This window comes from Bos indicus x Bos taurus, chromosome 12 (genome assembly GCF_003369695.1).
Source record: "Bos indicus x Bos taurus breed Angus x Brahman F1 hybrid chromosome 12, Bos_hybrid_MaternalHap_v2.0, whole genome shotgun sequence".
Classification (NCBI taxonomy): Eukaryota; Metazoa; Chordata; class Mammalia; order Artiodactyla; family Bovidae; genus Bos; species Bos indicus x Bos taurus.
Genome location: NC_040087.1, coordinates 83,495,004 through 83,520,571, shown reverse-complemented (window position 1 = coordinate 83,520,571; position 25,568 = coordinate 83,495,004). Strand labels below are relative to the sequence as shown.

The 25,568-nt window shown below is 42.4% G+C and overlaps 1 protein-coding gene across 2 annotated transcripts in view; it reads right to left on the bottom strand.

The window, feature by feature from the left end:
- The window catches only part of MYO16 (myosin XVI), a 519,236-nt gene that overhangs the window by 369,477 nt on the left and 124,191 nt on the right, over positions 1-25,568 (bottom strand). For both annotated transcript variants that reach the window (XM_027557960.1, XM_027557959.1), the window contains exon 2: positions 22,143-22,406. In XM_027557960.1, coding sequence (XP_027413761.1) covers positions 22,143-22,368 — 226 coding nt within the window. In that variant the 5' untranslated portion in view covers positions 22,369-22,406. The remainder of the gene's footprint in view (positions 1-22,142; positions 22,407-25,568) is intronic.

Sequence of the window (25,568 nt, the reverse complement as noted above, 5' to 3'; positions counted from 1 at the left end):
TATTTATGTTCATTAAACATGTAACCCATGAGAGTGTGGACTGCAAAAGTCACCTCTCTTCAAACCAGAAATAACACTGACTTAGCTAGATATTAGAATGGCTAAACAAGTGAGGAGGTGCATCGTCCACCACTCTGGACTCAAGACCAAACGAATCCTTATAACACAAACAACGGTAAGCAAAAGCCCAAATGATGAAATGGCCTGTGCTCAGACTTCGTGTTTCTTTCTCTCCCCTCACGGGGGAGCCTGGTGGGCTGCCGTCTATGGGGTCCCACAGAGTCGGACACAACTGAAGTGACTTAGCAGTAGCAGTAGGAAGACTCTACCCTTCCCAAAAGGAAATCAGCTAACCTAACTACATGTGTCTTTTTTTTTTTTTTTTTACATTTAACTTATTAATTCAGCCTCCACCTGGTTAAGTTCAGGACAGGATTTAAAACTCCTTGTGATTTTCACAGATCTTTTGCGTCTTATCCCTTTGCTGGCTACACAGATGCACGTTGGGTACCACATAATGTGGCTTCTGCTGCTGCTGCACCACTTCAGTCGTGTCCGACTCTGTGCAACCCCATAGACGGCAGCCCACCAGGCTCCCCATCCCTGGGATTCTCCAGGCAAGAACACTGGAGTGGGTTGCCATTTCCTTCTCCAATGAATGAAAGTGGAAAGTGAAAGTGAAGTCGCTCAGCTGTGTCCGAGTCTTCGTGACCCCATGGACTGCAGCCCACCAGGCTCCTCCGTCCATGGGATTTTCCAGGCAAGAGTACTGGAGTGGGGTGCCATTGCCTTCTCCACACAATCTGGAGGAACCACAAAAACCCCAAGGTGGGAGAAGGTTGTGCTTTGAAAACTACCTGTAAGAAAATCTGATTAAACGTGTCCCCCTTCTCACCGTAAGTCATCCAGCAATGTTGCCACCAAATAATTTTTTGTTCAAATCAACCCATTATTCATCTCCATGTACTAAATAATCTTCATTTTTCTCAGACCGTAACAATCCATTCAGTTCTAACAAACATTGTTTCATCATTCTTTAAGCAATGTTCAGAGTTTTGGGCTGACACATGCATTGCTCATCACTGCTTCAAGTTTTCGTCTACTGGATTTAAGTGTTAGTTCCCAAGGTTTGTGTCAGTTGGGACTAGAACCCATATATTCAAATCATCAAAAAATATTTTTAGATTATCACAGAACTGAGGTTAGGAAAAAAGGTATTTACAATAAAAATGTATATTAAAATGTCTATGTGTGTAATAAAACACATTTAAGCTCCAAACTAAGAAAAAGATGCTTTTTATTTTTATTGGATTAAAAAGACTTAGCAACGTTGAGACATTTAGTACATTGGCAGCTTTAGTCTACAGTACAGTTGACCATGAAGATAGGCAGCTATCTAGAAGATTAAGGGATTAAAGAGCGAGTCAAAGGAAAACAGACAAATGAGATTGCAAGGAACGAAGGGGCTGAGGTGACTTCAGGGAAGCAATGAGATGCAGATATAGAGGAAATGTAGAACGGTACAGCTTGGTGGCAAGTGAGGCAGCTACCAGATAACACCACGGAGAAGATGGAGAGATGCATGGTCCACCAGCAACACTCTAAGATAAAGCCTCCCCCACACACAAAGGGCCAGACAGACATGGCATTTTACAGCATGATTTTGTGAGCGTGTGTGTGTGAGAGAGAGAGCACGACAGAGATCCAGTATTTTCTGCTAGTATCATTATTTTAATTTCACTGATTACAATCAACCCTGATTATCAGAGCAATCAGTTAAAGTAGCTTAATTTAAAAATGGGCTAAATTATGTAGAATAAAATTTACAGAACACATGCAGGAAACATTAATGCAGCACAAAAGCTGACTGTCCTCTGTTGCACAGATATACTAATCGGTTCAATGTATTTCACAGGTCACGGTGATCCTTGGCATGCGCCTGACAGCCTAGTCTCATCTAACTTGTCTACTCTTAAAAATGTTTTAAGTTTTGTCTTTTTCCTCTCAAAAGGAGTTTTTGTTTGCTCTTCAATCTTGATCTCACAAAGAGCATTGTCTCGTTGCTGTTTTTCAACAGACCTTTTTTTTTTGGTTTTATAATAAATATATAAAAAGTAAAAAGGTGACTTAGAGTCAACATTAAAAGAACTGTTTGGCAAAAATACAGTTGTAAAATAAGAATATAAGCAACAGCATAGGTACAGGTTAGCATGGATAACAGAGCATCTTTGTAAATTCTTTGCCATGAACTAACGGTCTAATTTAAATTTTTCAAACCACATATCACTACTAAAAGAAGAAGGAAAAATATTTATGCAGTAAAGAATAAGATTTTGCACGTTGGGGTGGCATATATCACCAGAGGATCATTTCTTCAGAGGGGTTGCTGTGAACAGTTTAGAAGAGTTTCAATGGCTTGAATTGTAGCTAATTTGCTTATTTCTAAAAGGTTCTCTTAGAACCTTTAGCAGTTAAGTTCATTTAATAGGAAATACATTTAGGAACTTTCATATGAAAAAGATTTAAGATTAATGAAAAAATTTTGAATGAATGTCTTCAAGGACGTGGAATTCAAATGATCAAAAGGAGTCATTGCATGCCTCTGTGTGTGAGAGAGACAAGGAAACAGAGAAAAAGAGACAGAAATCCAGACACAGGTCTTCATAACCAGGCTCCACTCATGGAGAAGGCACAGCAGTATGGTTGGGAGGCATTCCCGAGGGCACCCCTCTCCCGTGACCCACTCTCTGTGCTCATATCTGTTATGACTCTCTCTCTTTGAACATGGTTGAGACTGTGACAACTTGTCACCAAGGTTCCGGGACATCAGTTCTGTGACTGTCTTGACAGACTCACTCTAGAGACTCTATTTGAATTTGGCCTCAGACTAAGCTGAGAGGCCACTTGCCAAGAAGCTAAGATGGGTTCTAGGACCCGAGACATCCTGCAAGAAGCCAGGGCCCTTCGTCCTAACCCCCAGGGAACTAGTCAGCTTACAAGAAGGTTCTTCTCCAGTCGAGTCTCCACCACGGCCCACCCTCAGCTTAACCACAGCCACTTGAGACCCTAAGTAACAGCCTCAGTGATGCCACAGTCAGACTCCTGAACCACAAAAACTGAGACATACCAAGTGTGTGCCTTAAGGGGCTACGTGGGTGATTAACTTGTTACAGAATACTCATTGTTGTTCAGCTGCTCAGTCAGGTCGACTCTTTGTGACCCCATGGACTATGCAGCACGCCAGGCTTCCCTGTCCTTCACCATCTCCCAGAGCTTGCTCAAACTCATGTCCATTGAGTCCGTGATGCCATCCAACCACTGAGCAACAGAAAACTCGTAAAGCCCACCCCAGAGTGCTTCATGAAAACAAGCTTATCAATCAAGGAAAACATAATTTCACACTTTTGAGTATCTGGAGACTTTTGGAAGAGAAAAGAGAGGAAAAAAGAGGAAAGTGGTGGAATATTTTAGCAGGTTTTTGGTTACAGATATTTTATTTAGTGGAGGAACACAGCAGAGGTTGAGAGAAGAGGGAAAAGTCTTTGCATTGGAACCAGTACTATGAAGAAAGCTGAGAAGCCAAAAAAAAAAAAATAAAGAAAAGAAAGTGAGATGCATTTGAATAAACCCAGAGAGAAGACTTAGAGCAGGGACTTAAGTTGTAGTGAAATCAGAGATAATGAAAACCGTGCTGAGATCAGGTTATAAAAATCTTGAAACTTCACAACATGAGAGAGGATCTTCATTCTTCCAGAAAAAAATGGCAGGTAGGCTTAAGTGTGTGAGATGTCAGAAGAATGAAATATTGAAGGTAGAAACTCCAGATAGAAGACCATTGAAAGTAAAAAGTGAAAGTGTTAGTCGCCTCGTCCAGTCTGACTCTTCGCGACCCCATGGATGGCTCCTCTGTCCATGGAATTCTTCAGTCGAGAGTACTGGAGTGAGTAGCCAGTCCCATCTCCAGGGGATCTTCCTGACTCAAGAATCAAACCTGGGTCTCCTGTTTTGCGGGCATGGTCAGAGTTAACGCTGGCCTGGCCAACTCAATCCATAATAAGTATCACCCAAACATAAAAATTCGGAGAAGGCAATGGCACCCCACTCCAGTACTGTTGCCTAGAAAATCCCATGGACGGAGGAGCCTGGTAGGCTGCAGTCCATGGGGTTGCTAGAGTCGGACTCGACTGAGCGACTTCATTTCCACGCATTGGAGAAGGAAATGGCAACCCACTCCAGTGTTCTTGCCTGGAGAATCCCAGGGATGGGGGAGCCTGGTGGGCTGCCATCTATGGGATCACACAGAGTCGGACACGACTAAAGCGATACAGCAGCAGCAGCAGCAAACATAAAAATTATGGTGGTGGTTCTGAGAGTATTTCAACTTGCCACTGATGTTCACTAAGTTATTAGTGAAAACAAAGAAATTAATGAGAAGAGTCAATCGGGTTGTTATATATTCTGCAAGCATGTTTCTCCATCAGATAAATATTGATGAAAATGAATGGACTTTGGCTAAACAATGAGTCTGACATCTACAGCCAGCCCTCTTCCAGTTCTTGAGTAGGAGGTGAATTTGGAAGTAGGGGAAGAAATATGCAAATAAATTGTCATATAAAACAGCGGGAATTTCAATTTTAACCACTGTTGTGCAAAACAGCAGAAAGAAAGAAAAGCAGGAGAAGCCAGTAGAAAGAGAGCAGTCTAAAAAGCAGTTGGTGCGCTCCGTCTTGCAAACCTACGCCTGAGTCAGAAGCACTCCCAGAAACTCCCACAAGAGCCCTTTTGTTCTGTTTTGTATGGTATCCATGTTCTAAGGCAGTAACCTGACCTTCACATGAACAGGACTGGAGGGTGCCTCGTGGAAGGCACTGGACTTACTAAGCTGGAAAAGAGAGATTTTAAACAATATTGGGAGAAAAACAGTGGAAAATGAGCTGAGAGCTGGCTGATGGACAGAATGGTAAAATCACTCAGGCACATACATAATTCATTATATTCTGTGACATTCTCAGTCCCCACCGAAAGTTGTTAACAGAATTTTATTTAGAAGACGGTTTCTGTATCATGTTAATCTCACTGTTCCTCAGTTAATTGGTGCTTTTCTGTTAGAAATGAAGCATCCACCGCTGAGTGGGCTGTGGGGTGTTTCCAAGTCCAGTTTGGTATTTCAGGGGCTTTTCCACTTCCACTTCTAGATCACTATCGTGGTTTTTCTTTTAACATTAAAAAATATTATTGGAGTAAGATAATTTACAATGTTTCGTTTGCTTCTACTGTACGGTAAAGTGAATCAGGTAAACATGTACCTGTACCCACTCTTTCTTTCTATTCCTTTCCCATTTAGGGCATTGCAGAGGGTTGAAAAGAGTTCCTTGTGCTTAGAGTAGGCCTTTACAGGTTATCCCTTTTATATAGAGTAGTATGTATGTGTCAGTCCCAATTTCCCAGTTTATCCCTCCCACCACCCCGCCACTGCCTTCCCCTGTAGCTACTATTGTGTTTTTATCCTTCATATTTCAGAGATTGCGTGTTCATACACTTTATAAGAAATGATTGTTAATGAAAAGAGAATAGGCAAAGATATAGGGTATTTGTCTGGTTTAACAAAGATACACTTTGACAATGAAAGTGTATTGAATTCTTACCAAACATAGTCATGGCAAGGATAATAAAAAATGTCTATTACTCACTAAAAGGTTTTTGGGAGGCATTTGAGTAAAATGATTAATTTTAATTCCTGTAATATAGCCCCTTGATAAAATTTGGGGGTCAATTAAAATTAACTTCACTAGCAAGTATGATTAAAAAAAGGTCTGACTGTGACATTTAAAGATAAACACATGCACACTGCAATAGCTAAATTTACAATTATCTTCAATGTATTTTTGAAGGTTCTTAAAAATTGTGGTACCACATAAAATTTCAAAATTAAATCCCCAATTGTGACATGATTAGCAGTTTTGAAAACTGTTTAAACTATGAAAATAAAATTTAGTTAAACTTCAGATGTCAAGTCAACAATCTATGTTCTTAAAGCTTGTAACCGAAAGTTTTAAAAGTGTCCCAGTAGTTTAGGGCATTATTTCAATCCTATCTTCCTAGTGATGACTATGAGTTATAACAAGTATGGTGACAATGCTCATTCTGAACAATAAGAAAGCTACCATTTAATAAGTATCTACCCAATGTCCAATCTTTACACGCTTGCAAACTAGTATCAACTCCATTTAACAGGTAAGAAACTTGAAACTCAAAGATGTTGAGTTGACTTGCATGACGCTGGCACCTTGACCCTCGATTTCAAGGCTTCAGAAACACAAGGAAACATCTGCCTGTCATTCGGCCACCAGCCTGTGTTCGAAAGCCGCGGCAGCCTCAGCTCACCAACACAGCTGGGTCACACTGGCATCTCGTTCTGAAGGCTCCTCCAGGTGCCTCTGCGTCCTTCCCCTTTTCTCCCTGCTGGTGTTCCCCCCACCAAATCTCCTACACATCTAATTTCATCTTGATGTCCACCTTCCAGGGAGCCAAGAACAAACAGTCCTTGGAATGAGAATTCAAGGGAAGGAGAGGGTGGGACAAATGGAGAAAGTCGCTCTATCGTGTGTAAACCAGACAACAAGCGCAGCTCAACAAGCGCAACTGCTGCAGAGCACGGGGAGCCCAGCCTAGAGCTCTGCACCAGAGAGGGAGATGAGGCCCGGGAGGGAGGCGATAAACATACACACACATAGATGTGACGGCTGATTTGCATCGTGCAGCAGAAACCAACAGAACATTGTAGAGCAATTATCTTCCAACTAAAAAATTAACGAATTAATATTTAAGAAGAAATGAGAATTCAAACAGAATACACCTTTGTGAACAGAACTGCATCCTCTCCAAATCGGTACGCTGAAGCACTGGAACCGTACTTGGAACACATGTGTGCACGCTCGGTCGCTTCAGTCGTGTCTGACTCTGTGACCCCATGGACTGTAGTCTGCCAGGCTCCTCTGTCCATGGGATTTCCCAGGCAAGGATACTGGAGTGGGTCTCCATGCCTTCCTCCAGGGGATCCTCCTTACCCAGGGACTCAACCTGCATTTCTTACGTCTCCGGCACTGATGGCACGCAGCTTCTTCACCACTGCACCGCCTGGGAGGACACTTCTGAGGAGGTAAAGGCAAATGAGACCACACGAGTGGAACCCTGGTCTAACAGGATTGGTGTCCTTATATCAAGAGACACAAGAGAGCTCATTTTCTCTTCAGGTATCAAGGGCGAGTCATGTAACGATACGGGAGAAGTCACCCATCTATAAGCCAGGAAGAGACCTCTTGCCAGAAAGCAAATGTGCCCCAAACTGCAATAAAATTAATTTCTGATGTTTAAAGCTTTCATTCTGCAGCATTTTGTTATGGCAGCCCACGTAGACAGGTACACAACACGTTTCCTCCTGAAGACAATCCCACAAGTGGGTTAAAAAAATAAAAAAGGTAAAATTCCTCCTCAAGTGGCACCATATTGTCATCCAGCTCATGCAGCCTTTCTGCAATGTTGAAGAAGGCAATCCATTTCAAATCCTCAAGAGTTTCTAAAAGCAGAAAGCATGTTGCTCCTACCAGTTGTCCTAGTTGGAAAGGAGATTCAGAGGATGAATGCCAAGGGCCTGAATTCTCAGGCTTAACATCAAGCTTTATCTTCCTAAAAATCAACTTGGACATAAAATTGCATTTGTGATCCTCATTTTATTAGAGCCAGAAGGTAATCTTGTTTTCCTATAGAATCAGTTCCAAGTGAGAAGGAAATAGAGGCAATTGTCAACTCTATGTCACCCCAGGGTCTTCAGAAATGGCTTCTAGAATTACACAGCTGGAATGAGGCGGACTTACAGCTTCTTATATCACACGCCAATTCCACATGAAGCGGCTCATTTATCAGACACAGATTTTTGGTTGTAGATGCCTCCCGTGAGAGTTTGGTCATGGGTTGTAACGTGTGGGTTTTTCCTGTTTTTGTTGTTTTTTCTGTATTTCCAGACACTGCTAAATCAGGCAGTAGCACTCTATTCTAGTGCTCAGGAGCTGCTGCAGTAAGGAAGGTTCCTACTCTGAACCAGCAACTGCAACTTGGGACAGAAAGTGACTGAAGACATAGCTTTGTTGTGAGTTGCACAGAATAGGGAGGATAGGCATTTATATTAAGAAGGACATTAGAAGGCAGATGTAAGTAAGTGAATCTAGATCCATGAATAAAATGCAAAGGAGACTTTCTTTTGGGATTGCCAAGGAGAAATATTATTAACGTTGTTTCAGAAATCAGAGATTATTTAATTCAAGTCTTGAAAGGTGAATAAAATATAGACATTTTGAGATGAAGATAAGAATAAGAAACAAAGAAACTAGAGGAGCAGGAAGCCAGCCTTGTATTCAAGGCCTGGCAGCATCTCTGTTAGATCAGATTCATCATGCTCTTCACAGGGACGACTGGGGCCTGAGACAGGACTACTATCTGTTTGTCATGGCCCCACAGATGGTGAAATGTGTGCCTTCTTTGTCCCTTGGACAGAGAATTTCAGTGAATCCCAAGAGTAGGTGTGACTGACGTGCCCAGTGGGAAGCACAGCAGAATCCCCAGAAGGTCTCTGAGAACACAGCTTCCTGCCCACTCCAGACTTTCAGATTCAGCAGGTCTGGGACAAGGCCAGCCGACCTGCATGTCTAACAGGCTCCCAGGTGTGGGCGATGCTGCCTTCGTGGGACCACTCTTGGGGTAGCGCTGTCGATGGCCCACAAGGTAGAGAAATGAAAACCAGCGTCGGAAAAAGGAAATTATGAAGGGCTGTGAAGAGTAACTGAGTTACAGGGAGAAAGTCTCTGAGACGCCTAACTGCACTGCAAACGTACAGAAAGGGAAACAAAAAGCACCTGCATGGTTGCAGAAATCTCTTATGAGAAAACATGAATAGCCATATAAAATATTTGCTCGTGTAGTTCTCCATTCCACAGGGAGAAAAAAGACAAGCAAGGGATTTGTTGCATAGTGATAAGTGCAACGAAAAAAATGAAAAACATGGACAAATTCTGAGGAATTTTGGTTAAAAAGAAGCCAATGAAATGAAAGGGGTGTGGTTTAGTTTAGTTTTCTTTTCTTATGGCTTTGGAAAATATTACAAAGTATTTTTTCCCACGCAAACGATCTTGTGCTGTGAACAATGAAGGAGACCCTGGGAGAATGAAGACCTTGAGAAGGCCGGAGGGAGTGGCCTCCCAAGGGGGTCTGCAATGCGCTGCTTCATAAGGCAGCATTCTTAAGCTTCTAATTCTTAGAAACTGTCTGCATGTTGAAAATCCTCAATAAAACCTCTGAAAATATATTCTGTCCATTCTTACATGCACTACATGACTTCTCTGCTCTTATAGATGGCAAGTGTACATTTTCCATGGAAAACACCTTACTCTGGAGTGTACAGCAGTCATACCGTTGAAGGCAGACATGACCTGCAGACTGCCTGGCTGCTGCTGTTGTACCCTCAGCCGCAGTCTGGGCCTCTGACAGATTGAGCCTTTTTCTATGAAAATTACTAGTTTTTTTTTTTCTTTTTCCTTTTTCCATAGAGTATTCTAAGCACAACGACTCAGAGAACTCTTGGTTTATACCAGAGGCAGCAATGCTACCTAAAATGTGATGGATTGAAGGCCTCAGCCACCATATTAATTCAGTGAACTAAAATACTTGTTTTCTTTTTCAGTCTCAATTTAATTAAAATTTGAGAGTACGCAGACTGAGAAATTGCAGATTTTAGATTCTACCACTAATTCTCATGAGACATTCACATTAGTCAAAAGACACCGAGTCTAGGAAGCAACTCCATACGGAACAAGACACTGACACAGGTGAGTGATGCTGTAAAACTATACGACAATATTTTCTTGCACACACCAGAATTCACTACCCGTCTTTCTCTCCTCTAAAATATGAAAACTATTGGGTTAATTTTTTAATCCAATATTTCCCTTTCATACTTTTTCTTATATTCATGTAAGAAATGGTATTAAAAAAAAAGAAAGGTATGATACCTAACTGGAGGTGGGCATGGCAACCCACTCCAGTGTTCATGCCTGGAGAATCCCACGAACAGAAGAGCCTGGCAGGCTACAGCCCAGAGTCAGACATGACTGAAGCGACTGAGCACACACACAGGCATACCTAAATGACTAGTTTCTACCTTTACGCTCATGCTGCCATGTTGATGCTCTTGCTGCCATATACCGTTCCTTCAGATAGCCAGCAAAGGCTTTGAGTCCTTCTCCATGGAGAGGAGAGGGGTGACAGCATGCATGCTGGGAATGCAAAGGTTCACATGTATCTAAAGCCTTTACCCTCGCAAAAGTTCTGCTGGCCCTGCTGACTCCTCCCTACAAAAGAAGTGCCTTTTTATGTTTAATTCTGAGATGCTCAAAGGGCCTGAGGTTGGAGTGCTCCACCTATTTCAACAGCACCACTTAGTCCCCTTTCAAGGCCTAATAACAGCCTGTAGTAATACATGACAAATATGTTCTTTGCATGCATTATTTAACTAATCCTTAACCTCAGATATGCAGATGACACCACCCTTATGGCAGAAAGTGAAGAGGAACTCAAAAGCCTCTTGATGAAAGTGAAAGTGGAGAGTGAAAAAGTTGGCTTAAAGCTCAACATTCAGAAAACGAAGATCATGGCATCTAGTCCCATCACTTCATGGGAAATAGATGGGGAAACAGTGAAACAGTGTCAGACTTTATTTTTGGGGGCTCCAAAATCACTGCAGATGGTGAGTGCAGCCACGAAATTAAAAGACGCTTACTCCTTGGAAGAAAGTTATGACCAACCTAGATAGCATATTGAAAAGCAGAGACATTACTTTGCCAACAAAGGTCCGTCTAGTCAAGGCTATGGTTTTTCCTGTGGTCATGTATGGATGTGAGAGTTGGACTGGGAAGAAAGCTGAGCACCGAAGAACTGATGCTTTTGAACTGTGGTGTTGGAGAAGACTCTTAAGAGTCCCTTGGACTGCAAGGAGATCCAACCAGTCCATTCTAAAGGAGATCAGCCCTTGGTGTTCTTTGGAAGGAATGATGCTGAAGCTGAAACTCCAGTACTTTGGCCACCTCATGCGAAGAGTTGACTCATTGGAAAAGACTCTGATGCTGGGAGGGGTTGGGGGCAGGAGGAAGAGGGGACAACAGAGGATGAGATGGCTGGATGGCATCACCGACTCGATGGATTTGAGTTTGAGTGAACTCCGGGAGTTGGTGATGGACAGGGAGGCCTGGCGTGCTGCAATTCATGGGGTTGCAAAGAGTCGGACACGACTGAGCGACTGAACTGAACTGAACTGAACTGAACTACAAGCACTTATGAGAGATGGTCATCTCTGTCTCTTAACCTTATGTACAGAAGAGGAAGGTGAGAATAGGAAGGTGGCCTGTCCCTGACCTGGGACACACAGCTCCTAAGTTTTAGGGTTGGGATCAAACCCATCACTCCAAACAGAGTTAAAACTCTTGGTGCTAACTTCTTCCAGGACACTCTCCTATAAGAAACCTACTTTTCTCTGCCTTCAAGCTGTTTTTCATAGCCAAAAAGTCCCTTTCTCTCTTTCTACTAAACTCTGAAAATTTCCCAAAGAGCAGAGTTATTGATTCATCTATTCCTCACCTCAGCCCAATAAATGCCCACTGAAATTGCTTTTAAGTAGATAGACTTCTAATTTCTTTTTTAAACAACAGTGTATCTTTCCACCTAGATTATAACTGCTTATGGAGCACAATTTTTTCTCTAGTTTTTTTTTTTTTTTTTCCAATTGCTCTCAGTACCCAATAAAGCTGTGATTACATGGCAGGCATTTAAAACAATTAGTACTTCTCAGGAATATGCATTTGGTATTGTGAACTACTAAGCCACTCATTAAATTCACAGAATCCCACAGAATTTAAATGCACTTAATTTGAGGCTATTTATGATTTTATAGCCTGTTTTGAAATATGTGTATATGCTCAGTCACTCGGTCATGTCCAAATCTTTACAACCCCATGGACAATACCCTGCCAGGCTCCTCTGTTCATGGAACTTTTCAGGCAAGAATACTGGAGTGAGTTGCTATTTCCTACTCCAGGGGATCTTCTATGACCCAGAGATCATACCCAGGTCTCCTGCATTGCAGGCGGATTCTTCACCATCTGAGCCATCAGGAAAGCCCATGTCAAGTAAATCCTCCTACTTTTAAGTTCTAGGCATATTTGTCCTTGTGGAGTACTTAACACGCAGCACAATTAGGTTGAGAACAAATGCAAGTAGGGAATGAGGACTGGGTACCGACTTACTAGATTCGATCACTGTTCTCATGTTGGTAGAGTCTTATATCATTTCTGTACATATTAGCTTAAATTTGCCCATGGACCATCATTTTCCAACTGCCTATTTGTGCATCTGGTGGCAGGGAGGTTGGGGAGAGAGAACAAGGCTGCATTTGGTAAAAATCCACAGTCTCCACTGGGGAAACACCACCAGAGCGCAGGGGTCATGTTCATAATGATGACCTAGACGGGTGGGATGGTGAGGATTGGGAGGGAGGTTCAAGAGGGACAGGATATATTTAAACATGCAGCTGATTCGTTTTACAGCAGAAAGTAACACAATATTTTAAGGCAATTATATTCCAGTAAAATTTTTTAAAATAAATAACAATATTTTTAAAAGATTGTATCATTAGATGGTAACAGTGAAAAATCTTAATTGGCTCCTCCATTTATACTCTAGATATTAAAAAAATAAATAAATATAAATTTTATACAAATTTTTAAAATTTAAATAAATTTATGACGTAGCCAACTACTTCAGAATTTTAACTTCTGAGCCAATCCAGTAAATGTAGGGAAAGGGCTAGGAGCTTTACTAACTGCAGTCTCATTTCATTTTTTCATCTATGAAACACATAAAGAATATATGAAATGCATTCTCTGACCCAAGGCTTCACACTTGGTCCCCAGTCATCTACTTATGAAATTCTAAGCAAAACCTCTTAGGAGATGATCCAATAGGTAGTGAGCATTCACTGCATTCTAGGCATATTCTGAGAAGGCTCTGGATAATATGCAGACATCTGACATTACCCATAAACTATTCAGGGGCAGTAGAACCATTAGCACTTTACAAATGTGTGCCTAAATCAATGTGACCTCCAGATATCCAGACCAGAAGGTGGGGAAGGGAGGTGACATTAACTGAAACAGAAAACAGGAGTCTGGGACTGGGAAAAATATGGGGACAAGTACTCAATTTTGAACCTAAGTTAGACGTGTGAGGCCATCAGAATGGTGGCATCTGGAGCTGAGAAGAAAGAACTAAATACGATTTGGGAATTGTCAGAGCAGGTGAAGGTAGATGCAGTGCGGAAAGGGGAACCTTCCAGGGAAGATGGGTGGGACGGGAAGAGTTCAGCTCAAAGCTCTGGCTCCTGACCCTAGGCCACAGCCTTCCAGGAAACCAAGGACCAGGGGTGGGAGAGACAGGAGAAGGAAACAGAGTCTCACGTTCCTATAATTTCATAGCTTCCTTTTTCCTAAGTGACGACGTAGAACTTTGAGTTACATGGAGTGGAGCTTGACATTACAGGTCTATAACTGCTTTCAAGCACTCTGGGTATCTGGAATAAAGCAGGCTCTCGGTGGGTATTTTATATGCAAACTAATGAATAAATGGTTTTAAATTGTAAAAAGGGTGGGGGGAAGGAAGGGCAGCTGACCACGGAAAGAGGAGGGAACACATTAGAGCATATCTGCCCAGTCCTTTGGCCATTCCCTTAACAGCAGACTGAAAGTTCACCTGCCCAGGAGAAGACACTCAAATGGCCGAAGGAGGAGATCAGTGGGGTGGAGGGCTCAGCTCATTTTACCATCACAGATAAGCTTGAGGGGCGCTATCATGCTCTCACCACAAAAGAAGAGAATCTAATGAACAGGATTAAGGGAGTGTGATAGATGTTTATGGCCTTGATGCTGGTAATGGTTTCTCAGATGTCCATTTCTCTCCAAACCCATGAAGACGCTACATGTCACTCTTATCTCAACAAAGTGATTTTCTTTTTTTTTAAGAAACTAACTTAAGAGACAGTGTAGTGTTGTGAACAAAAACAATGAATTCTCCTAAGGTTCAACGTCCTCACACACACAGAGGGGAGAACATTCTTGTACCTACTGAATATGGTTGTTGAAAGACTAAGTGACTAAAATCATGTAGGGAACAAACACTGCTGAAAACACCTGTAGAATGCTAAACAGCAAACACATAGGAAAGCCACTCCACTGCCGTTTACATTACTTTTAGTCAAAACACATTGTGGACTAGTTAGTGAAAACTGGTATCTAGGAGTAGCAATTCTAATGGAATTGCATTCCCATCTAAATATTTTGTTCATATAGAGAAAATTTCCCTCTCTCTTTCTCTCTCTAACATGGTATAACTCAAAGAGAGTTAAATTAAAACCCTTAAAACAATTTAGAAAAAAATTTGCTTTCTAGATGGAAAAGAATTATGGAGCACATTTTAAACTGATGGAATACATTAAAATGACAGATTACACACTAAAAAATCACTATCTCCCTGAAGAGAACAATAAAGTGTTGAAGACATTACATTTATACTTACAAAAAGGCAACATTTAGAAAGTTAAACAGAAATCTGTGAATTTCTTGTTAATGAGACACCATAAACCTCAGCACATACAATATGTTGTCCTTTGACAAAGTACATTTGATCCCTTATACTCAGCAAGCCTTGGGGCTTCCCGGATAGTGCTAGTGGTAAAGAACCTGCGTCCTGGTGCAGGAGACATAAAAGACCCAGGTTTGATCCCTGGGTCGGAAGATCCCCTGGGGGAGGGCATGACAGCCCACTCCAGTATTCTTGCCTGGAGAATCCCATGGACAGAAGAGACTGGTGGGCTATAGTCCATGGGGTTGCAAAGAGTTGAACATGACTGAAGCAGCTTAGCACACACCCACTCAGTAGGCCAATGAAAGAACTCGAGACTAAGTGACAAAATAATTAAAGCAAATACACACTCTGCATAGTTTTTAAATAATTCAAATGGAAAGTTTTTTTCTTATGGCAACATATTTTGGTGTGTTAATTGTATAATGCATACATTAAAGTATGTGAGTAGCTTAAAAATAAATAAAAGTATGACTACCGTGACTATATGAACACTGTGACAAACCTAGATCGTGTATTAAAAGGGAAGAGACATCACTTTTCCAAGGAAGGTCCATATAGTCAAAGCTATGGTATTTCCAGTAGTCATGTACAGATGTGAGAGTTGGAACATAAAGAAGGTTAAGTGCTGAAGAATTGATGCTTTTGGACTGTGGTGCTGGAGAAGACTCTTGAGAGTCCCATGGACTGCAAAATCATCAAACCAGTCCATCCTAAAGGAAATCAACCCTGAATATCCATTGGAAGGACTGATGTTGAAGCTGAACCTCCAATACTTTGGCCACCTGATGCAAAGAGTTGACTCATTGGAAAAGACCCTGATGCTGGGAAAGACTGAAGGCAAAAGCAGAAGCGGGCAGCAGGGGATGAGATGGTTGGATGGCATCACCGACTCGATGGACATGAGTTTGAGCAGACTCTGGAAGACAGAGCAGGACAGGGGCCCCTGGTGCGCTGCAGTCCACGGGGTTGCAGAGAGTGAGACACGACAGCAAATTTCACCCATCGAATACCCTCAGTGTGCAGTTAGGGTTTGTGAGCCTTTGGGGGTAGTTAGGTTTGGGCGAGGCCAGGAGGACAGAGTCCTTGTGATGGGATTAGTACCCTTGTAAGTAAAGAGACAGGAGTCTCTTTCTCTTTCTCCATCATGGGAGGACACGGTAAGAAGGCAGCCATCCATGAGCCAGAAAGGGAGCCCTCAACAAGAACCGGATCAGCCAGCATCTCAATCGTACACTTTCCAGCCTCCAGAACTATGAGAAAGTAATGCCCGTTGTTGAAGCCACCAGGTGTCGAGTATTTTGTTATGGCAGTCAGAGCTAAGACAACCTCTGTGCACAGAAAGTTTTATTTTATATTTCAATAACGTGCTTAAATGTTTATCATTGACTACAAATTAAAACTCTGACTGAATCTGAAGCCATTCAACTATTTCTTCATAATTTGATGGCAATATTGACCTTAGTTAATGAACATCATCTCTGCTTGCATTAGTAACAGAAACGCTTTCCTGGGAGAAGGAAATTTATATAAGTTGTATTTGAGGACATTTGTGTCTAAGAATCTTCAGAAACTGACTGTGTTGTTTCACCCCTAAATAATAAACAGGTAGGGGCTTCCCTGGTGGCTCAGAGGTAAAGAATCCACCTGCCAATGCAAGAGACATGGGTTTGATCTCAGGTCTGGGAAGATCCCACATAGTGAAGTGAAAGGCGCTCAGTCGCGTCAGACTCTTTTGTGACCCCATGGAATACACAGTCCATGGAATTCTCTAGGCCACAATACTGGAGTGGGTAGCCTTTCCTTTCTTCAGGGGATCTTCCCAACCCAGGGATGGAACCCAGGTCTCCCACATTGCAGGCAGATTCTTTACCAGCTTAGCCACAAGGGAAGCCTGGGAAAACTGGAGTGGGTAGCCTATTCCTTCTCCAGCAGATCTTCCCGACCCAGGAACTGAACCGGGGTCTCCCACATGCCATGGTGCAACAAGCCTGTCCTGCCATAACTACTGAGCCTGTGCTCTAGAGCCCACGCTCCGCAACAAGAGAAGCATCATAGTGGGAAGCCCACAAACCGAAACTAGAGAGTAGTCCCAGCTCGTCACACTAATAAATTAATAACTTTTTTATAATAAATAAATAAAGGTCCATCTAGTCAAAGCTATGGTTTTTCCAGTAGTCATGTATGAACATGAGAGTTGGAACATAAAGAAGGCTGAGCACCGAAGAATTGATGCTTTTGAACTGTGGTGTTGGAGAAGACTTGAGAGTCCCTTGGACTGCAAGGAGATCCAACCAGTCCATCCTAAAGGAAATCAGTCCTGAATATTCATTGGAAGGACTGATGCTGAAGTTGCACTCCAATACTTTGGCTACCTGATGCGAAGAACTGACTCACTGGAAAGGACCCTGATGCTGGGAAAGACTGAAGGCAGGAGGAGGAGACGAAAGACGATGAGATGTTTGGATGGCATCACCGACTCGATGGACATGACCTTGAGCAAGCTCCGGGAGTTGGTGATGGACAGGGAGGCCTGGAGTGCTGCCGTCCATGGGGTCGGAAAGAGTTGGACATGACTGAGCGACTGAACTGAACTGAACTTATAACATAGGGAACTGTATTCAATATCCTATAATAAACCGGAATGGAAAATAATATATTATATGTGTTATATATAGAGAGAGTTATATACTTACATATATACATATACGTATATACCCTTACAACTGGTACATATAACTCATATATGTACCCTTTGAAGTACACCTGAAACTAACATAACAGTATAAATCAACTATACTTCAATTGCAGAGAAGGCGATGGCACCCCACTCCAGTACTCTTGCCTGGAAAATCCCATGGACGGAGGAGCCTGGTGGGCTACAGTCCATGGGGTCACGAACAGTCGGACACAACTGAGTGGCTTCACTTTCACTTTTCACTTTCATGCATTGGAGAAGGAAATGGCAACCCACTCCAGTGTTCTTGCCTGGAGAATCCCAGGGACGGGGGAACCTGGTGGGCTGCCATCTATGGGGTCGCACAGAGTCGGCCACAACTGAAGCGACTTAGCAGCAGCAGCAGCAGCATACTTCAATTGATCAAAAAAAAAAAAAAATCTCTAAAGAGCTCTCCATATTCTCTGGGCCCATTTCTGTTTTCCCACTCTGTTAGAACTCATACATTTAAGATTTCTGCTTCTTACAATTAGCCAAACCAATCATCTCCATATTCCTAAGCTTGATGGTCAAGACCCAATTTGTATCCCACTGGACTGAGCAGAAGAACTGGGAATAGTTGATTACTCGTCCCTCCTTGAAAATTTCTCATTATTTAACTCCAAGAAAGGCACCTTCACCTCATTTTTCTCCTTTTTTCTGGGGATTTTACCTCACTTCACTCAACTTTTAATGCTGGAATTCCTTGAGACCCAGTCCTTGTACCCCTACAATTTAAACTCATTCCCTAAGTGATACTATAATATAATTGGGCTTTCAATACCACCTATATGTTCATCTATCTCAAGTTTACATCTCCAGCCAGTGCAACACCCCCTCTTATTCTGACTTTTTAGAGGCACCCCTGGAGAAGGCAATGGCACCCCACTCCAGTACTCTCGCCTGGAAAATCCCATGGACGGAGGAGCCTGGTGGGCTACAGTCCATGGGGTCGCGAACAGTCGGACACAACTGAGTGGCTTCCCTTTCACTTTTCACTTTTATGCATTGGAGAAGGAAATGGCAACCCACTCCAGTGTTCTTGCCTGGGGAATCCCGGGGATGGGGGAGCGTGGTGGGCTGCCGTCTATGGGGTCACACAGAGTTGGACATGACTGAAGTGACTTAGCAGCAGCAGAGGCACCCCTAACTCAGTTAATAGCATTTCATTTTTCTGATTGTTCAGGGCAGAACAAACTTGAGGTCATCCTTGAGCTTCTCAGTCCCCATGGCAGGTAGAATTTTGCTTCCATGAATTGCACCTTCTGATGTTATGCATGTGAATATGTTACATGATCTGAGGACAGAGAATTAAGAGTGATAATGAGCTGACCTTAAAATAGGGCCATTTCTCTGAATTCTATTATACAGACGAGCCCAATGCAATCACAGTGCCCCTAAAAGAAGAAGAGGAGGGCAAAACATCTGGTCAGAGAGATGTGAGCAAGGACAGAAAAGAAACAAGAGGAATTCAAAGCTTGAGAGGCAGGTTCAACCTACCGCTGCTGATTCTTACAATGGAGGAGGAGGCTAAGATTTCATGGATGCAGATGGCTTCCAGAAACTGAAAAAGTTCTGCAAGCAGACTACCCGATAGAAACTCCCAGAAGGGAGCAGCCCTGATGATAACCTTGATGTCAGCCCACTGGGACCCACACCAGACATCTGTCCTATGGAACCATATGATAATTACTGAGATTATTTTCAGCTGCTAAATTTGCAACAACTTGTTATGGCAGCAATGGAAAATTATTATATTCCCCGTCACCGGTTCATCAGCATTTCCTGTCAGCTCTATTCTAAAAATGTATCCCCAAATTGACTACTTCTCACCACATCCTTGTTCCATTTTGGTCCAAGCCCCCATCATCTCTCGCTGAGTTTATCAATAGAGCCTCCCAACCAATTTCCCTGCTTTTGCCCTGGAAATCCTTCCATGAGTTCAAAATGCAGCAGCCAAGCCAGTTCTGATAACTCACAAGGGACAGCTGATCTCTCTTCTGCTCAGATTCTCCAACAGCTTCAGCAGGCCCTGGACGCAACAGCCAGAGGCCATTCCACGACCCTCCAAGTCCCCAGGGGATCTGGCTCCTCTCCTTCTGTGTCCCCACTTATTCATCTGCTCCCACCACCCTGGCTCCTTTATCAGGCTGGGATGCTCCCTGCCTCTGTACGCACCTGACATGGCCCTTCCCTCATATACCTTCAGGAGGCAACTGTGGACTCCTCAGCGTTTATCACCATCTGATGCTACACGGGGCTTCCAGGTGGTGCCAGTGGCAAAGAGCCCACCTGCCAACGCAGGAGCCGCAGAAGACGCGGGTTCAATCCCTGGGTCAGGAGGACCTCCTGGAGGAGGGCACGGCAACCCACTCCAGTATTCCTGCCTGGAGAATCCCCATGGACAGAGGAGCCTGGTGGGCTGCAGTTCATAGGGTCACAAAGACTTGGACTCGATTGAAGCGACTTGGCATGGACTACTCCTTTCAAACAGAGCTCCGTGTGTGGGACTCTCCATTCTCCGCAGCCGTTCACCTGCAATGCTGCTCAAGGGGAGTGATTTATTCTTTTCCTTCCTTCAAGTATCTAAGCTTTAATCAACCATCAAAACCAGAGTCACTCAAAAAAATCACAGACGCCAGGAATCTTTTCCCACTCTGCCACCTCCATCAGACTTCGTTTTCAGTCACTGTTTTCTATTTTACCGATTTTTTTCTCTCTTTTTCTACTTAGACTGGAGTTTTTCTGAAGATAGGATTCATCTCTCTCCCTGCTTTTTGATTACCCATGTGGCAGCACAGTTCCATGCCTATAGCAACTCTTTAAACATATTAATTCAGATTTTATGGTTCCAATGTTTTCACAAATTATAGTACCTAACATAATATATTAGAGCTTCCTCTTGTTCTCTGGGTTTATTATGCTACTATGCTTAATTTCTTGTCAACAGTAACTTAGGTATTAATTTTTTCCTGTAACTATTTTATACAGAGGGCTTCCCTGGTAGCTCAGTAGTATAGAACTCAAAGACCAAGGAAGAGATGCAAGTTTGATCCCTGGGTCAGGAAGATATCCTGGAAAAGGAAATGGCAACCCACTCCAGTACTCTTGCTGACAAAATCCCATGGACAGAGGAGCCTACAGTTCATGGGGTCGCAAGAGATATGCCTTAGCAATTAAATAACTTTACACAGAAGGCTTTATAACTTTGTAAATATTTTCTTGCTGTTTCTTTACTTTTAAATCAACATAGGGCTTAAATCCACCTGCATTCCAATTTAGGAATTCTCCGCCAACACCTGCTGGGTAACTTGGAAAAATCGCTCACTCTTTCCCTTCACACCAATGGAGGGTACTGGGAGGGGCAGGTGGGTATGCTGAAGAAGACAGTCCCTTGTCCCCTGATGTACATGCAGCTTCACAGAGGAGACGGCCATTCAAAGAAGAGCTTCACATGAGCAGAGAATAATAAAATGGGAGGTGAAAGTGGGACAGCCTTCTGTAAGATTTGACACGTTGACTGACTCTCAGCTCCTTCATGTGTAAAATAAGGGATTAGACTAGGTGATTTCTTAGGTCCTTCCCAGCTAGGAGATTCTTTGTCACTTATTCTATGTCACCAAAAAAAAAAAAACACCCAAATCTCATAACTTCTAGTTTGACTATCAAGCCCACACAAAACCATGAAAAGAACTGCTTAGTCTTCTTATTACTGCTGTTATTGTACAGAATGAACTGACAGTCTTCTAAGATCCACCATTCCTCTTTGAAAGCTTTGGAGCCAAGAATATTACTAATTTCTCCAGACTGGACAGGTTAGAATTATAAAAAGCTCAAGGGACAGTTCTTCCACCAAATGAGTTACACTCTCCCTGCCCCCTATGGCCTCCCACCCACAAAAAAAAAAAAAAGAAAAAAGAAAACTTGTTTTCCAGAGATTTTTATTTTTAAATGTAATTAATGGGTCATGGGTATCTACTCTTTGTATGTGTATGCCTGCTTTAGATTAATTCAGCCAGTAATTTTAGAGACAATCAAGACAAATTAACTTATATTTGATTCTTTGAAGCCTTCTACATTTAAACCTAAAGTTGGAGAGTTTCTCTCACACTGGAACTTTGGAAAGTAGGTTGTAAATCAAACAAAAACATCATATAAAAGAATACACAAAAATTGAGAAACATTATAGTATTGTAAGGGCAACCAAAATTTTAAGTGTGTATTCTTAATAAGATGTGATACTAAAAGTCAACCAACTTTAAAGGATAAGCCAGTTGATTATTCTATCCTGTGAGTTTTGGAGGTAAGTGACTTCACTACTCTATCTATCCAGCTATAAGATAATAATAAATTTTGTAACACAATCTCATTAGAAACAGGAGCAATTTCACTGGGAAAAATTTTCATAACAATCTGAAAAATTTGCAAGGAAATCACTTGATTTCCATGTAGGTAATTTTAAAAACTATACATATAACAATTTTACAAAAATTTTGCCTTTTTTCCTCTTTACCAAGAGACTTGGGACCTTTACCTATATTCACTGAAGAAAGCTATTTTTTCCTTGAATATTTCATATAGTTAAAAGAAAACCTCTCATATTTAAAAGCAATTCTACCTTGCACTTCTCCACCAAAAAACAACAAAAAATACGAAACACCACATCAGAAAATGATTGTCTCGTCATTACCTTCCTTGTCATCATGGTGGATAATGGCATCCTGTATCATGTCAGCAAGATTAAAGTGAACCTTCTGGTTCTTCCCATGCTTCAGCTTCTTCAGGAGCCCCTCCTGCTTCTGAAAAGCTTTCTCTCGCTCATAGTACGCTTTGACTTGCTCACAGCGCATGCGTTTCACCAGCCGCTGCCGTTGGCCCAGGGGGAGGGACTCCAGCAAGCACTGGTCAATTTCCATTTCATGGGATCGGAAAACGTTACATAGCTGGAAGCAACCTGAAAGAAACAGTGCGAAAGTCAGCAGACCTATCGCTGCAGCCAAGACGGCAGCACCGTGAGCATCGCCCATCTTTCAAGCTGGAAACCCATTCAGGCCTATCTGTGTTCAGCAACTAATACAAACCCTTTCAGAGATTCCTGGAAAAGCAAAGCGAGTGGACGTCTTACTCAAGACTGCAAGAGGGACTTCCCTGGCGGTCCAGTGGTTAGGACTCCGTGCTTCCACTGCATGGGGCATGGGTTGATCCCTGGAACTAAGATTCCACATGCTGTGGGTCATGGCCAAAAATAAACAAAAGTAAAAATTGATGCAAAAAATTCATGATGAACAAAAAAATCAAAGCTAAAAACAAGACTGCATAGTAGTAAAATAGATGACATAATGAGATATCAGTTCAGTTCAGTTGCTCAGTCATGTCCAACTCTTTGCGACCCCATGGACTGCAGCACACCAGGCCTCCCTGTCCATCACCAACTCCTGGAGTTTACCCAAACTTAGGTCCATTAAGCCAGTGATGCCATCCAACCATCTCATCCTCTGTTGTCCCCTTCTCCTCCTGCCCTCAGTCTTTCCCAGCATCAGGGTCTTTTCAAATGAGATACAGATATGTAGTTTTGCTCAACATAATTACTAACAATCCATCCTTTCCTGTTTCTTTAAATCCCTACCAAAGTCTTAAATATTTTACCACAACATTAAGCTCCTTTGTCATTGAATAATTCCAACTAAATCTTACATGATAAATTTTGGCAGAAAGCCATTCCAGGTCTTTGCAAACATCCTTGTAAAACTGTACTAATGACTCTGCTGAGCTAATGTAATAGAACATATGATGGTGGTGGTTTAGGTGCTAAGTCATATATGATCCTTGCGACCCCATGGACTGTAGCCCACCAGGCTCCTCTGTTCATGGGATTCTCCAGGCAAGAATACTGGAGTGGGCTGCCATTTCCTTTTCCAAATAGAACTTATCAATCAGTTCAGTCAGTTCAGTCACTCAGTCGTGTCTGACTCTTTGTGAGAGTCGAATAGAACATATGCATGCTAGCAATTGTCTATATGACACAGTGACCATTTTCCACCAATTTATTGCTGACCCCTTTTCCTTGTCACTAGTGATGTTCATTTCTAGAAGACCTAATGATGGTTAAGTATAAAGATTGTGCAATGGAAGACAGATTTTTCTCTTGGCAACTCAAAATCATAGATGGAACTGTTGCTGTCAAATCTTTATCTTATTAATATAATGATTAATAAAAGTGAGTTCTCTGCCGTGGACCTGAACATCACCCCTTTCTATTTCCTATAAACATGACCCAAAACACCTATAATGGATTCTACAAACATGTGTCAAAGTCTCTGTCTTAGTAATATAGGGATGAGCAAGATGAGTTCTCTGTCCTGGACCTGAAAACCACCCCTTTCTCTTTCCTATAAACACCACCCAAAACACCTGTAATGGATTGTACAAATTTGTATTGAAACCGGACAAAAGCTTGTGGGGTTCTCCTAGGTTAAAAAAAGCCTTCGTTGATCCCCAGTTTCTTGTTTATAGGAAAAAGGTTTCAGCCCCCTAAACCTGCCTTGAGTTCAAAAGGGCAGATTCAAACAGCCACCAATTAGAGGAGTGAAGGAAATGCAGAAGCAAAGGAGGGGCGGTGCAGACGGCAGGGCAAGGACGGGGCAGGGACCTGGCAAGCCGCGCATCTCCTGAAGGGTGCAGAGAGCACTTTAACACAGATCCCTGAGTTCTTCTACAGGAACTAAGGCCCTCTTCAAGAGGGGTGATGGTAACTTCAGGCTGAGCACAGGCAAGCGCACCCCAGACTGGCTGGAACCAGAAGGCTGATGACTTCTGCCAAACGCTATCCTGTTACCTCCCCACAAACTGATCAGAGGAAGGTCATGTACCCTGCAGACCTCCCTGCCAATTTTGTCTATAAAAACTATTCCCTGAAACCCATCAGTGAGTTCAGGAGCACAAGCTACCGATTCTCCTTGCTTGGTCCTGCAACTGGGAGCTTGTTTGGGCTTACTGCTCATCAGGCACACAAACTTGGATTTGACACTAGCATATCTACCACGACATTAAAATTTTACTATTGGCAGAAAATAAATGTTAGACCACTGAAAATTCTCAAATGTGGCTAGCAAATACAGGTTCAGATAATTGTTTATAGGTTCCTCTCTGAATATATTTATGATGTAACTCTCAGGAAAGTCAAAGTCACTGCATGCACAAAAATGTGCCTGATCATAAGTCACGTCTGGGAAGATCATACCATAAAGGTTTACTTTGAAAAGATACAGTATTCCTCTGACAGTAAGGAAAACTGTGACAAAGCTATTTTCATTTTTATCTCACGTGACACTCTGAAAAACTACTCTCACATGCACCAGGCATCCCTGTTGTGCAGGAAAAGAAAGCCAAGTTGAAAGAGGCTGTGACTTGTCCAAGACCAAAGAGATGATATTATGATAGAGTCAGAAATGCTCCATAGAGGCTCAAGACAGAAACAAAATAAAAGACTGCGATTCCTGAGAGCCAGATTTTATGTGTATTATTATACATGTACACATATGCACAAGGGAGAGAAGCAGAGATGGGGAGCTGTGTTTAGTTGTTTGTTAGCGATGACAAAAGAACCGTATGTTTTAATAAAATGCTTCATAAGTCTTTGCAAGAGTGATGTTAGAAGCATCAAATAGCTACACACAAAACATTCCCTTTCCAATGACCCAAACCCAAAGGGACACCAGGGGTTCTGAAATTATGACAAATGGCTCTCCAGTATGTCTGTCTGATAAAAGCCACGATCATGGCCATAGACAGATTGCCTGTGAGGGCTCATGAATAATGGACAGGAGCTATCCTCTACCTTCAAACCTGTTTAGAGGACATCACCAGGTTTGATTTATTAACTTAGATGCTCAGGACACTCTGACTTCCTGAGACTCTGCCAGGTTGTCAGTAGGTGCCCAGGGAATCATGGGAGCCACGGAAAACCTAAAGAAGTAAGACAAATGACATCACAGAGCGCCCTGCGCTTATCAGCATGCAGTCCAAGGGGGAGGTTAATCTAATAAACTCACAGTCCTCTGGTTTTTCACTCTTAAAGAAGGGTCTCATGGTGAAATTTTCAATTAACTTTTGAGGA